Genomic DNA, 16372 nt, shown 5'->3' on the forward strand with positions numbered 1-16372 from the left:
GCTGAGTTTCTTTGGTTACGCAGGTTTCATGAATATGGTTTCTAAGCCAGCTTCTTGCTTAGCCTGCTAACTGGCTCCCAGTCACTGAAGATCCCCATCTAGGGTAACACATGCACACATGCTGTAGCAACTTAGTTCAGTCAGTTCTTCATATCCTCAAAAGGATGTATGCATTTTTTTCTGACATAGTTTGCATATGACAGGAGAACCTAAGAACCTCCATCCTACACATGCCCTGCCACACATATATACTTTTGCCACACAGTTCACATGACAGTCCTTTTGATTGACTTCTTTTGCTTATAATTTTGCTTCCTTCTCAACTACATAATGGGTAGCATCTCATACGTTTCATCCTCCGTGATTTTTATGGGAAAATCAGGAATGACTTCTTTCAACAACATCATTAGAACTCAAATTCTTCTGTGCTTTTCAAATAAAGCTCAGGTTCATTCAGGAAGTGCATCTGGCAGGTACAAATGTTGGATTTCAAGCGTAGAAAAATCCACGAATGATGAATAAAATTATGAATAAAATTAAAGTAATTATTAGAGTGGCTAAGCCTGTAGCCATACATCTTGATTGTTTAGCCATTGAATGATGATGTCAATGGCATCAAAACTGAGTTAAAGGCACAAATAGAATCAATTCAAGGGATGCGGTGGCTCAGTGGCTAAGACACTGAGCTTGTCGATCAGAAAGGTCAGCAGTTCGAATCCCTAGTGCCGCATAACGGAGAGAGCTCCCATTACTTCTCCTAGCTTCTGCCAACCTAGCAGTTCGAAAGCAGGTAAAACTGCAAGTAGAAAAATAGGAACCACCTTTGGTGGGAAGGTATCAGCGTTCCGTGCACCTCCGGCGTTTACGCATGCCGGCCACATGACCACGGAGACGTCTTTAGACAACACTGGCTCTTCGGCTTTGAAACAGAGATGAGCACTGCCCCCTAGAGTCAGGAATGACTAGCACGTATGTGCAAGGGGGACCTTTACCTTTATACAATCAATGAATCACTTAGAAAGGATTCCAAACTCAGGGAAGAGAAGCTACATGTCTTGTCCTTCAGATATTCTTATATGACTTTCTTTCATTCTTGATCATAGACCAAATTGACTGAAATCAAGGAGGACTGGAGGACCAAAGCTTTCCTAAATTCTCTCCCTAAGCAAGTATATAGCCAATAGTGCTACCCTTGGTTCAAATGAATAAGTTGCCCCTGCTTAAAATGGAAACAGATATTTCTGATTATACTATTTTTTAATACCATTCATATAAAACTCAGGATTGCAAAAACAGTCCTAAAAAGACACTCTTCCCCCATTTTTGTCTCATGGGACAATGAGCTGTTCCATATAAGGTCATGCATTTTATAAAAACAATAAAAATATTTCCTAAATATTACTTTCATCCTTGTTCAAGCAAATTGATTTGCTAGTGAACTGCGGTGTTGCAGCTGTGCTTTGATCCCCTTATTTTGTCATTCTTGACCCCAATTTTTGTTTCATCTCCTTCTTTCCCTTACGTAGGTGTAAACTTGCTGGTGGGAACCGAGAATGGGCTTATGCTGTTGGATCGGAGTGGACAAGGAAAAGTGTATAATCTGATCAATAGGAGACGGTTCCAACAAATGGATGTGTTAGAAGGCCTCAATGTCCTAGTAACTATCTCAGGTATAATCACAAGACCACATCATGCTTCCATTACGTTCCTGGTGTCTTCCATACTTGTACTTCCATCTGTAGTGAAACCCAAGGTATATTTTGTAGGTCATCTTCAGTTGGAGGACCTCACCATACCTTCCCCAGAAATCCCTGGATCCAAAGCATATTGAAGTATTTAATAACTGAAGGGCATCAGTCCGGCTGTGTCTGTAGTAGAAAAACCAGCAGTGACAATTTTCAATAAATGGTGATAAAATATTTTAGTATTCAGGAAGACTAGCACGAGCATAATGTTCCAAAAGGATTTGCCCTCTTGGGTGAGATAGATAGAGAGTAGAAAATAAATACAGAATGAAATAAAAGGCACCCCTCGTGTTGCATATGTTAAAACAAATACAGTTAATATTCCCCAAATTAATTTGCATGAATGGAATAATGAAACAGGAAAAAGCAAACAAATTACCATATTTTTCGGAGTATAAGACACACCTTTTTCCCTCAAAAAAGAGGGTGAAAATCTGGGTGCGTCTTATACACTGAATACAGCTTTTGGCCTCCCAAAACCCCGCCACCTTTGCAAAAATGGCCATGCATAGCCTTTAGGAGGCTTCCAGAGTGCTCCTGGGGACTGGGGAGGACAGAAATGAGCGAAAAAGGGCTGTTTTATGCTAGTTTTTGCCCCCCAACCCCCAGGAGCACTCTATAAGCCTCCTAAAGGCTATGCATGCCCTTTTTTCGACAAAAAACGGGCCCATTTTCACGAAAAACGACCGTTTTGGGAGGTCTGCAGAGTGCAAAAACTTTTTTTAAAAATTTGCCTCTTCAAAATTTTTGTGCGTCTTATACTCCGGTGCATCCTATACTCCGAAAAATATGGTAAACATATTGTCTAAGTAGGTGGAATCTATCTATCTATCTGTCTGTCTATCTATCTATCTATCTATCTATCTATCTATCTATCTATCTATCTATCTATGGTAGAAAAAATGAGCTACATGTCTCAACAGGAAAGAAGAATAAGCTTCGGGTTTACTACCTTTCATGGTTAAGAAACAGAATATTGCACAATGATCCAGAGGTAGAAAAGAAACAGGGCTGGATCACTGTAGGTGATTTGGAAGGCTGCATCCATTATAAAGTTGGTAAGTATAAACCAATTAAACAAGTACTGGTGGAAGCTCTCTTGTAGGCAGAGCAAGTAAACTCATAAAATCAGTATTCCTACCACATAAGACCCATGCAAGTAATGCGTAACGAACTATGTAGCAAACTTTGTTCTTGGGGCATTGATAACAATCCCTAAATCTTCCATAGAAGCCTTGATGTGGCTAATCCAGCAATTGCAGAAATAGTTTTCTGGGACAAGATGGATGGTGATGTCATATACATCATAAATTATCCTCTGCCTGATTCACAGGACCTATTATTACGGGGGTTAAACATGCAGACATTGGACTTTTTATGGATTGGTTTGTGTTCCAGTGTGGTTTTCAATCCATGTGTAAAATTGGACCATGAGTGGAATAGGCAGGCATAGTCTTAATTCCCCAATTTACCTTAAACATTAACCAACAAATGGATCTCTTTGTTCTTGTCAAGTAATTGAAAGCATTGCACTAGATCCACATTTGGGAGGGGGGGAGGGAACTGGTTGATTTCAGTAGACTTACGGTACTTTGCTTTGGTGAAATCTACTGAAGTTATTATTTTAAATCAATTACTTTCATTACTTTGGTGTAAACAGCATTTTCTGCTCACCGTGTTCTAACCTTAAATGATATATTACTTATTGAAGGAATGTAGACCGTCCTCTATGTATGAACAAGTTATATTCCAAGAAGCTGATTGTAAATCCATTTTGTTTGTAAGTCCAACTAAATATAAAAACATGCACAGTACAGTTCATACCTTAGATAATTGCCATGTATGCCTTAATACTTAATGGCAATGAATGAACGAAGGGGGTAACATTCAAAATGGTGTACATTCAGCCTCCCAATCTATGAGACATGTTTGTGGCACACCCTAAATTAACCCTTTCCTATATTTCCCCACTTTCCGAGACATTCCAGACTGGGGTTTCAACAGGTTTGTTCATATTGGTGAAAGTAACTCAAAAGTTTATAAGAAGAGGACTGTCTGTATTAAAGAAAGCGTCACATGTGAAATTAATTTTCTCAACTTAAATCCAGTTTTCTTCTGGATACCACATGCCTTTCTTCAAACACCTGCATTTGTACTCATTGGAGTTCTCTAACTACGATAAAGGCTCGAAACATGTTGCCACCTTTAATTTGCTTAAGATATGGCAACCACATGAGTGACAAAGAGACAAGAAAATTCAGTTTGTACTTCAGTTTATGTAAATACCGGTAGGATGTTTTAAAATTTTTAGTTTTATTTCCATTTTAGTGAAATATGAGAGAATCAAGTTCCTGGTGATTGCCTTAAAGAATGCTGTAGAGATCTATGCTTGGGCTCCTAAACCTTATCACAAGTTTATGGCATTTAAGGTATGTTTTCTGTTTGGTGTTACCAAAAAAATACCACTACCGATACATTTATTAATGTTTTTTTTTCCTGATAAAAATATCTTTCATTCATTACTGGTATTTAGATACCTATAGCAAATAAGGGCTTCAAGCCATGCCCTTGGCAATAATAATAATAATAATAATAATAATAATAATAATAATAATAATAATAATAATAATAATAATAATAATAATAATAATAATAATAATAATAATGTCAAGATCCTGTGGGATTTTCGTATACAAACAGACAAAATACTAGCGCATAACACACCAGACATCACACTGATTGAGAAAAGTAAGGTTACAATCATAGACATCGCAATACCAGGTGATAGCAGGGTCGAGGAGAAGGAACATGAAAAAGTCGCGAAATACCAGGACTTAAAAATTGAAATTCAACGATTATGGCACAAACCAGCAGTGGTAATTCCAGTGCTAATCGGCACACTGGGTGCTATTCCAAAAACACTGGAATTACATTTAAAACAGTTAAAACTTGACAAAATCACCATCAGTCCAATGCAAAAAGCTGCACTGCTTGGATCTGCACGTATATTACGAAAATACGTTACGACGTCCTAGGCCCCTGGGTGGGGCGCGACTAGTAATCAATGCCAAATCTGTCGAAACAACTGGCCGCTGTGATACAATTGTGTAATAATAATAATAATAATAATAATAATAATAATAATAATAATAATAATAATACATCATTAGAGCTGCTTTTCTTACTCACTGAAGTTCATAGCAACCAAATCTGACTATGCCACTATTAAATTACTATCTGTGCTCTGCCTGGATGCCATGTTTGATAGGGCTGCATATATGTATCTGAATGCCTGTAAGATTCAGCCCTGCAGTGATGCCCTGGATTTTGCAAAGATTGCAGTCAACATAGTTAGTCAATGGATTTAACATTTAAGTGGTAGCTCCTTCCATCTTGGACAAGAGGTAGGACAGTGACCCAAGCTACTCTACCACAATTAGTGTACACCCCAAAGGGGCCTAATGAATATTTGGAACAATTTGATAAAATTGAACCATTTTTTTTTCTAGGTGGTTTTCCCTTTCTGATGTTTTGTAACAGTTTTGTTGTTCTTTGCTAAGGAATTTAAAAGCAAATAAATAATGAAAGTGTACAGCCTAGTTAAGTGATGGCTAACCTTTTTACCATTGCGTGCCGACCCCCTGTGCTCCCCTGTGCCCCTCCACCCCACCCCACCCCCGTGCATGCACCTCACCCATTTATGCCTTCCAGGTTGGTGCAGGAGGCCTTCCAGGCCCAAAACGGGGCATGCGGGGAGGGGGGGGCTGGAAGGCCTCCTAAACCAACCTGGAAGCCAAAACTGGGCACAGGGGAGACCAAGGCCCCAAAATGCAATGCGAGCAACCCCCTGTGTATGCACCCCACTCATGCGCAACAGAGACCTGAAGACTAGCTGGCCGGCGGGAGGCGCGCGGTGGGGCTGGGCTGGGCCAACGGCCGGCATGCCCGCAGAGAGGGCTCTGTGTGCCACCTGTGGCACACATGCCATAGGTTCGCCATCATGGGCCTAGTTAGTCCAAGATCTGAAAGTGCGGGGTTTGAAATGCTCGTTTCAAAGAAGAAGTAACAATCTTCTGAACCTTGGATTAAATCAGAACCCAAAAGGGATCCCTATTTAGCTCTAGATATCCCTTTAATCCTAACATCCTCTTTCTGTTCAGTTTTTAAGTATAACAAAAGCTATAGAATTGTTGTAGCAGGGATGGGGGAAGAATGCAAGTTTCTTCTCCAGCCTATGTACCAGACCATAATAAATAAATCACCCTAGTGGACCTTGAAAAATGCAGTTTTCTAAATGGGTTTAAGAAATTCTTGTTCATGCAATGTGTGGCATGGACTCACTTTAAAAAAAGAATCCTTAAAAACAAAGAGGCCAAATTCCCATGGAACTTTCCTATGGAACTTTAGACCTTCTTGCAATAGATCGATATACTGGTATTTAAAAAATCTGTCTAAATATATCTGTCTAAATCTGCAGAGACTGTAAACTAGTAGACATAGAGGAGCACATTTTTAAAGGAGAATGTCAGGCTGTTACTTTGTTGCTTCTGAATCCTAATTATTAGGATATTTATTTACTCATTTTGCTTCTCACCAAAAAAATCAATACATTTTTTAAAAGCTTAACTTGGTCTAAATCTGCGGAGACTGTAAACTAGTAGACATAGAGGAACACATTTTTAAAAGGAGAATGTCAGACTGTTATTGGTTTCCACTGAATCCTAATTATTAGGATATTGATTTACTTAATTTTGCTTCTCGCCCAAAAAAATTCATTCAGGGGATTTTAAAAGTCTTTTGCAGATCTTCAGCACAAACCGTTGCTTGTTGACCTCACAGTAGAGGAAGGACAAAGGTTGAAAGTCATCTTTGGATCCCATACTGGCTTTCATGTTATTGATGTAGATTCAGGCAATTCGTACGACATCTACATACCATCTCATGTAAGTCATGAGGTTGACTGTTACTTTTGTGAATGGGATGGGCAGGAAACCATATTAGTTGGATGCCGTTTAGCTATAATTATTAATGATTGGATCTGTATCCTCTGAAAAGTCTTTGTGTTGGATTCTGTCATCAAAAGAAATCATTCAGCTGTAGAAACCTCTGGGGAGTCTTCAGGATAGCTGTAGCTTTGGAATGTCCTGCTTTAGTAGAGTCTTTGTGCTATTTATGAAATTATAGCTATGTAATTTCTAACGTTGAATGCTGCTGTTCAGTGCTGCTTCCATTTTTAACTGAACTGGATAGTTAATTTTCTTTTATTAGTTAAAGGATATTTTTTTGCCCACAAATGGCTATGAACATTTCTTTGCAAACTAGAAGAATAGCATATTCAAATATAAAATGCAATTAAGCGGAACCACTTAAGCCAGAATATCCCTGCTCGTATTAATGGATTTAAACATGAATATCTCCAAGTATGTGTCTCAGATATTAAACAGAGCTTAATTTGAGCCTGAGCTGTAAGAAGCTTCCCGTTATTCCCACAGCTCTTATACTTCATCAGCCAAGTTTTGATAAACCTTCTGTCTTATGGGTAAACTATAGCATAACTCTGGCAAGCTTGTCTGAAGACATAGCCAATCTGCAGACAGTAATCCCGGAAGCACATACAGTATATCATATCACTGGGCTGACGATGGCTCTGCTTATTTCCCAAAGGAAAGTGACCTGTACCAAAGCAAGTTGGATCTTCTTACCTTGAGAAAGTGACTTAATGCTGGTTTGGGGGAATGTTCTGTTCTATACACAGATTCAGGGCAATATTACACCTCACGCCATCGTCATCTTACCCAAGACGGATGGAATGGAAATGCTTGTGTGCTATGAGGATGAAGGGGTCTACGTTAATACCTATGGACGCATAACAAAAGATGTGGTGCTCCAGTGGGGAGAAATGCCCACTTCAGTGGGTATGTCACTACTACTACTTCCCCTCCTCCTTCTCCTCCTCCTCCTCCTCCTCCTTAAAGATAAAGATAGTGATGACATAGATTTATATATTTAGAGAGATAAGGTAAGCAAGAATTGTGCTGTCAAATTGTGGTGTTGGAGAAGACTCTTAAGAGTTCCTTGGACTGCAAGGCGATCAAATCAGTCAATCGTAAAGGAAATCAACCTTGACTGTCCTTTGGAAGGACAGATACTGAAGCTGAAACTCAAATGCTTTGGCCACCAAATGAGAAGAGAGGACTCATGGGAAAAGACCCTGATGTTGGGAAAGATTGAAAGCTAAAGGAGAAAGACGTGGCAGAGGATGAGATGGTTAAATAGGGTCTTCAATGTAGCAGGCTTGAGTTTGGGGAGTGGAGGGCAGTGAGCTTGGGGGACTAAGGTCTATGGGGTAGTGAAGAGTGGGACCTACCTTAGCAATTGAACAGCAACAAAGCTAAAATTAGCTATTTTCCTGTATTTTAATGATGGAACCAGGATGCTGATTGATGTCTTGAACTTCAACCCTATGACATTTCCATTGTGAATAATAATACCTGCTAGGGAAGCTATTTCCCAGCTGTTTTTAATCAGAATATGTTACTGAATGTTTATGGGTTGTCTGTTTGCTTGTTTTAAGCCTATATTCACTCCAATCAAATAATGGGCTGGGGTGAGAAAGCTATTGAGATACGATCCGTGGAGACAGGACATTTGGATGGAGTATTTATGCACAAGCGTGCCCAGCGGTTAAAGTTTCTATGTGAAAGAAATGATAAGGTAAGTCTATTTTCAGGACTCTTTAATTGCGTGGAGTGATTGTTCTCGAATCAGAGTGGATAGCCTCTAGCCCCCAAGCGTTCTAACTCATTAGTTCTACCTGAATTTTAGTTTAGAAACATACGTTCTGAACTAACATCTGGAGGAGCCAGAGGGTCCACCTCCTTCTCCCCAAAACTGCACAGTTGTTTGTTCTGAACTTCACAATCTCCAGATGTGTAGATTTCACATTTTGAATTCTCAACAAAAAGCTGCTTGGCGGGGAGTTCTATGATCTGAAGATCTTACATCCCTTAAATGTTCTTTAAAATAGGCTGGTTTATCTGCTTTGTTATATGAAAGATATGCTTTAAAAAATATAGGCGCATCCCCTGCTTCCAGGTGTGAAGTCAATTCAGAGTCTAAAATTCTGTGATCTGTGTTTCAGTGTTGCATGGTTGCTAAACAAACACATCTGAAAAGCTTGTTTTGCTTAAAAAATAGCAGCAAAGCTTCCCCCCCCCCCTTTTTAATAAAGAAATACATGAAACATTTGAGTACCACTCCACACCAAGAAATATTTCTCCCATATATCGCAAAACATTCTGAAAACATCCTCATTCCATAAGTGGTCACAATTTTCACGCAATGTGGACTTATAAATAATTTTCAAATTTGAAAAGTAAAACATCAACAGTTTACTTTCACAGCATAAATGTATTTAAATCCTACTGATAGCTCTCACACCCAAAGTAAGCTTGTATTAAATAAATAATCCATTATTTTATCAGATTCTCTGTTCAAAAAAGTATTAATAGGAGGGGGGGGGAGGTTTCTTTTTTTTAAATAAACACCCCAAATCCCAGCCCTTCTAAAGAAGGCAAAAATCCTTGCAATCATCTTCTTCTACCCCATACCCAATTTACAAAACATCACTATTCAATAAAGCAATTAATATCTCTGTAGATTTTGCACTTATTTCCCTGATATCTATATAGATTTTCAATCATCCAGACCATGGTTGTCCCAAAGCTGCTTTTTCAAAAGGCAACTAGGCTTTCTTGGGGGTTTTTTCCTTGAAAACATTTTGCTTCTCATCCAAGACGCTTCTTCAGTTCTGACTGAATGGTAGGGAATAGAAGGATTTGTGTTCTTTGCAGTCATCTGATGATTCACACTGGTATAATCAGCCTCTATCACACATTGTGTGGGAATTCTGGGAGTATGGTCCAAAGACACGGAGAATGGTTTTTAAAATTTATTCTGAGTTTTCAAAGTTAAAAATAGCAGACATTTAAATGAATGATCAAATGGCGAACTAAACAAACATGTTTAATTAAGTCTCTGAGTCGTTCTAATTAAATCTAAATATATAAAAGGCAAATATCACTCATCACAAAATCTCCAGAACCGTAAAGCCTACAGACTTGAAATTTGGCATATATGTTCCTCTTGGCTTCTAGGCGCTCACTAAGAAAGGATTTGTCAAAATGACCATCAGATCATTAGTACTTCTTATACGGTAATTAACATGCTCTGATGCTAAGGAGTTCTACTTCCCCTCCCCATCTGAAAAGAACTCTGTTTCAACTGCCAGTTGCCTCACATTCCGTTACCTCAGTTCCAAAAAGCAGACATTTCACTCCTTCACTCAGAAGCGGTCTGGGGCTCCTTACAGTACTAAATGTCGGTACCTCACCAAAATGTCTACGCCTTCCACCTATGGAACTGCTTCTGGACTCAAGGTGGCGGGAGCGATATTCCCTTATTTGTTTCAATCACTGACCACCACTGAGCCAATGGATTGAACCAGGGAGAACCGGATTTCTCCTGCATTGCCCAATCACATAGTTTTGTCGCGAAGCACAGTTATCCAGCTAGTACAGTATATGTGTAGGAAGGAGGAAGAGATCTTGTTTTTTCCCCATTTATATTTGATCAGAATGCTTTCTTTCCAAACAGGTATTTTTTGCATCGGTAAGATCAGGGGGAAGTAGCCAAGTATTTTTCATGACCCTGAACAGAAATTCCATGATGAACTGGTAATGAAGGAGCAACTTGGTGCTTATTTTGATGCCAAGATGTATTAAATTTTGAAGGACATCTGAATTTGCAGAGTTACACTGTCAAAGCAAGTGAAGAAGAAGATACTGGGATCCTGTAGCTTTCTTCAGTGATCACAATCTGCTCATGCAGCCACATTCTGAGAACTTTTCCCATAGTGACTTCAGAATGCAAATTTCTTCAAGATTCCAAGAACGCAACACCGAGCAGGAAAGGACCAACGCTGAAGAGGTTTAGCTGAATAAATCTCTCCGAGGTGTTCAAACTAAGCTGTGATAGAATCAGCTCTAGGGTTTTTAAAAATAATAATTATTTTTTTTTTCCTTGATCCTGAGTTTGTATGAATAGAGACAGGTCTTAAAGTTAAAACAGAATATCTGTTTTAATAATGTCTGCCTATTCGCACCGATTATATAGTATGATGTAAGGCACATTCCCCTGACCTGGTGACTTTTAGGTGTGGTGGACTAGAGCTCCCATGATCCTGGCTAGCAAGCCAAATGGGTATGTTGGTTTGGAATGATGGGAGTTGTAATCAAACACATCTGTGGAGGTTAGGCTGAGAACTGCTGTTATAAAGTTATCACTTAAAACTGATGCAAGAGAGCACAATAAATGTACCATTTTTAATCTGTGTGTGAGAGGCCCTAACCATAGAGTGGCCACGTTTTGTAAACTCTTTTTTTGTTTTTATGGACATTTGTGTGGGGATTATTTTGTTGTGGTTGTTTTTGTTTTATTTTATTTTATTTTTTGCAAACAGGTCAAGATATTTCAGATAAGAGTATACGTGAGATTTTTGTCCCATTTCTGTGGGAAATCTAAATGGCTAGACAACTAGCTTTGGAGAATATAATACAATCGTGATAGAGTTAACTTTTTGTCAGTCTTTCGGTTCATTCTTCTTCCCCAGCCTGGCCATCTCCAGATGGGATCAAAATGCCACCTCCCCAGATTCTCAGCCAGCGAAGTCATAAGCCGAATACATTCTGGCTGATCAATGTTCTTCTTTATAGATCTTTGCATAATGGTGCTCATTGATTTAAAAAACAACAACAACAGCAGTGCCATTCTTGTTAGTCATTCCCACTGGTTGCCTTTCTCCAAGCTGTAACATGAAGGTGTCTCTAAACGGGAAGCTATTTGAAAAGATTGGCTAAAGAATGCCCCCCCTAGCAGCTTGATACATAAGGCATCTTAACTCGGATGTGTTTGAATCCAAATCATACCTATTCTGTACAGTTGTGCTTTACTCCGGGGGATAAGGGGCATGATTCCTTGTAGATACTGGTGTGTTTTATTTCTTCCACTAAAAATTACAAAGAGACGACATCATTCCGATACTTCCAAGATGGAAGCCCCAAATACAGATCAGTATTTTTTAATCCAATGGTGTCCTATTCTCAATATGGAAAATCTTCATAAAATATTAATATCTCGGTACGAAGACCGAGAAGGAGAAGGAGAGCAGATTAAAGGAGGGTTTCATTGATCAGTTATCTGGCATTTAGCTTCCATCTTTCTGCCCTTCCCCCCATGTACCCATCTGTATAATGACCAACAAATGTGCAGAAGGATGTATGTTTTTAGTCTGAATTTATCTCTGTCTTTATATGCTTTGTTCAAATTATTTGTATTTTCAAATTAGTTGTTTCCACTGTCTCCAAGCCTGGATTCTCCCCCTGGTTTCTGGATATGACATAATTGGATCTGTTTTGCTATTTTTAACCTACCTCATTTTATTTTTTATTTCAGTTCCTTTTTTCTTAGTAGCTCCCATAGATACCCGGAGAGTTTAATTGGTCAGTCCAGGGAATAGCTGAGTGCTCTGCAGAGACCAGGTTTTCGAGAAGTGGAAAATTAACATCAAGCTCTCCATTTCCATTTCCTTCCCACCCCTTTCAACCATTCCATAACTCCAGACTTTTGACCGTATATGCGAGTCGACGCTACTGTAGTCACAATGCATTGGTCCGTGAGAACAGCCGGCCATAAACACATAACATTGCAAAGTCATCTGTCAGAGAGGCTACCCAAAATTACTGGAAGCCAGGAGCTCAGAACGTATTGCTATCATTGTGCATACATGAAGTTATGAGTTACAAGCTATGTTCTCAAAGTCATCAGAAGTCTCTGACTTCTCGGAAACAGGCTTTCTGGATAGGCATGTGCAGCTGGACGGGAGAAATAATTGATACCTTTCTTAATGATGCATTCCATTAGAAATAAGCTCATGTTTGTCATCCACATTCAGCTCTATCTCACTATCTGACCTAGAGAGATGATGGTGATAGCAGTGCTGGCTATATGTACAACCAGATCAACCTTTCAGGTTAAGCATGCTCTGTCATTCGTATTCAACGTCATTGGTGCTTCCAAACTTTCTGAAGAGAGTATTGCTGGGCACCTTTCAACTTCATACTGTTTGGTGGGTTTTCTGTAATAAAACACGGTGGGAGGAGTTGATGATCATCCATGTCAGAGATCTACATCAGAGGATCTTGCTTCTTCCCTCTTTAAAAAGGGGGCTAATATACGGAGCCATAAGATCAGACTCCAACATTCGACACATTATCTCCGAGATGGACATTCAAGCCCACTCTGCATGTATTCTGAGCACTAAAGTTGCACTAGGTCCATTTTTGGCTGAGCTCACAAAGGGGCTAATTGGGATTCTTTCATTGTGTTATTTAGTTAGGGTTTTGTAAGCCTAACATTGATCCAACTTCTACAGATCAAATGATTAATTTATAGTCAATTATTACGACCAGAAAATGCCATGACCTAATCTATAAAAGAGAGACAGTTCGATGTATTGGTTCTTGGGCTAGAAACCAGAGACCATGAGTTCTAGTCTTGCCTTAGTACAAAGCCAGCTGGGTCACCTTGGGCCAGTCACACAGTCTCAGCCCTTGTAAGGAAGCAATGGCAAACCACTTGTGAAATCTTGCCAAGAAAACTGCAGGGACTTACCGAGGCAGTCACCAGGAGACTGACTCAAAATGGAGTCATCCAAAAACATCTCAAATTGAGCTCAGCTTCTAGTTACTTCATGGACTCATCCACCTAGATTTCTTGACGTTACTTGCTCATGTCTTCTACAGTCTTGGTCTTTCCTGGCTTCCATCTACATACAAAATCCATACCGATTTTTATAATCAGCCAAGGTCAGCTCAAGAAATATGCAAGTAGTTTTAACAATAGTTGTTTAGTACTCTCCAGTACTCTGCCTCTTTGCTTTTGCCTCAAAAAATGATTTAATGGAAATGATGTATACTTAAAAAAATATAAGTTCTCCACTTGAAGGAGAATGCGGAAAATAATAAGATTAAGATGCTGGAGAGACCTATAAGAACTTGTCTCAAAGATAGAAAACAAATACAATCAAGCAAATAGGTGGCTGTTGAGGGACATTCAGTGTGTCTGAATCTATGGACCATTTTCTTCCAATGGAAGATACAAGCAAGGCACATCTGTTAATATAAAGATTTGCCCACCCTTTTCCTTCCATTGTCATTGACCAATTTTTTTTAATATAGAGCTCAAAATTGGTGCTGAAAAAGGGAGGGCTCCCACGTACCAACCACCAGCACTTTTATAACTTCAGTGCTTTTCGTGTTGGCACCCAATGGAACTCTATTGAAAACCTAAAATAGAGGCTTCCATAAACTTGCTCAGCATCGTGCCAATTAATGTATGACATTCCACACAAGGTATTTGTGATAATCCAGAACCATCTCTGGACCTATCCAGTCTCATGACCTCAGGTATCTTAAGAACCAAGTTGATGTTTTGCTGGTTCAGCTGCAATATCTCCACATTGCATCCAAAACTGTTCTTTTCCTTAGTGTTCCAGTATTGGGGATAACTCTGGCTTAATTTCATGTCCCACCTTCTCTCTTTCCTAGCCCCCAGACGTTCAGCAGGGATACCATTCTCTGTGTGTTTTAAGGTTAATGAAATGAACATGATTAGGAGTCAGCTTCAAAACTCTTGTGGGGTGGGGTGGGGGGACGCCATGGGACTAGAGAGAAGAAACAACAGGCAAGCAGCAATGCCATCAGTACCGTAATAATGAACAATTGTTCGAATAAAGAGTCACCAATGTTTAGGAACATCGTCACTTAAGCAAAAGAAGTTATTGAAAACTTTAGCAGCATTTTGCATCTGACTAGACAAGTACAACAAATCCCCACCCCACCCCCACGACCTGGTGTCCTCCTCCAATTGTCATTCCAAAAATTGCTGGTTTCAATCCAATAATGTATGAGAATTCTGGGGCCAACCCACTTGGAGGATGCCTGATTGAGGAAGACTTAATCCGTGTTTACCATTTGTCATTCTTAGTATGTTAGAATAGAAAAGTGATCTGAGCCAACGAGCAATCCAAGTTGGACAGCTTGAGGCCTAAGGTACATTTTTGCAACACTTATTCACCCATCCATATAGCCTTAGCGGAGTACTCTTAAAGACATACCCATCTCTTTCTCCCCCCACCCCCAAATTTATTATACCATTGCTCTTCCAAATTATGCCAAACATAGACTAAAATTACTTGGCTGGATCTGTGTTTTTTTTTAATGACAAGAACCTCAATTGGAGTCCCCTATTCACGCACACCCATCCCCCCCCCCTTGTGCTCCTTGTGTTTGTTCCTTGCTGCTAAAATTAGAAGGTCCCACAAAGAAAACAACACACTATTCCGTACATCAAATTGAGCAATAACATTTCCAACTCAGTTAAGTCTACAAGTGTAACTTCTGGGGACTGGTTTGAGTAAGAGCAAGTTTCATAACAACTGCCACCAGCTCTTTTATGTCTTTGCTGTGGTTACCTTTTAAACCAGAAGCTTCTTATTAAATTATGTTGAAAACATGAATGAGTTGTTTGTGTTGTTTTTGTTGTTGTTGTTTTCATTCAGAAAGCATCCAAAACCTTTGCTAGACCAATTCTCGAATACAGCTCGTCTGTCTGGAACCCACACTGCATATCGGACATCAATACAATCGAAGGAGTCCAGAGATATTTCACAAGAAGAGTCCTCCACTCCTCTGCTCGCAACAGAATACCTTATACACCAGGCTTGAAGTTTTGGGCTTAGACAACTTAGAACTACACTGCCTTTGGTCTGACCTAAGCATAGTTTATAAAATTATCTACTACAATGTCGTACCTGTCAATGACTACTTCAGCTTCAACCCCAACAATACACGAGCACACAATAGATCAGTGATGGTGAACCTATGGCACGCGTGACACAGGTGGCACGCAGAGCCATTTGTCAGGGCATGCGAGGTGCTGCCCTGTCGGCAGGCCAGTGCGCATGCGCGTGCTGGCCAGCTGAGTTCACCCTTTTTTAAAGCCATTTTTAGCCCTCCCCATGTTCCAGAGGCTTTATAGGAGCCTGGGGAGGATGAAAAGAGCCTCTCCCGCCCCCCTTCCCCCCCCCAGAGGCTTCATGAGCTTCCCTGAAGCTTCCAGAACGCAAAACCCAGCCCTACGGGCAAACCGGAAGTTCGGGAATGGACTTCCAGTTTGCTCAGAGGGTCATTTTGAACGCTGCGAAGGCTTCAGGGAAGCCTCTTGAAGGTCCCTGAAGCCTTCGGAGTGCTTAAAATGACCCTCCGAGCAAACCGGAAGTGACTTCTGGTTTGCTCAGAGGGTCATTTTGACTGTTTCTGAGGCTTCAGGGAAGCCTCCTGAAGGTCCCTGAAGGCTTCCGGGGGAGCAGGGGAGGCTGTTTTCGCCCTCCCCATGCTCCTATAAAGCCTCTGGAGCCTGGGGAGGGCGAAAAAATCATGCAAAAATGGGGGGGTCGCACCTGTAGTGCACGCATGCACACGGGGGGTCGCACATTGCATTATCGGTGC

At 40.1% G+C, this 16372-nt stretch overlaps 1 protein-coding gene across 9 annotated transcripts in view; it reads left to right on the forward strand.

The window, feature by feature from the left end:
* Positions 1 to 15375, forward strand: part of TNIK (TRAF2 and NCK interacting kinase) — a 381221-nt gene extending 365846 nt beyond the window's left edge. For all 9 annotated transcript variants that reach the window (XM_081954743.1, XM_081954744.1, XM_081954747.1 and 6 more), the window contains 7 exons: positions 1527 to 1670; positions 2669 to 2803; positions 4074 to 4174; positions 6539 to 6688; positions 7501 to 7660; positions 8320 to 8459; positions 10401 to 15375. In XM_081954743.1, coding sequence (XP_081810869.1) covers positions 1527 to 1670; positions 2669 to 2803; positions 4074 to 4174; positions 6539 to 6688; positions 7501 to 7660; positions 8320 to 8459; positions 10401 to 10484 — 914 coding nt within the window. In that variant the 3' untranslated portion in view covers positions 10485 to 15375. The remainder of the gene's footprint in view (positions 1 to 1526; positions 1671 to 2668; positions 2804 to 4073; positions 4175 to 6538; positions 6689 to 7500; positions 7661 to 8319; positions 8460 to 10400) is intronic.
* The last annotated feature ends 997 nt before the right edge of the window (positions 15376 to 16372 follow it).

The sequence above is a fragment of the Natrix helvetica genome (assembly GCF_964273705.1).
Source record: "Natrix helvetica genome assembly, chromosome: 5".
Classification (NCBI taxonomy): Eukaryota; Metazoa; Chordata; class Lepidosauria; order Squamata; family Natricidae; genus Natrix; species Natrix helvetica.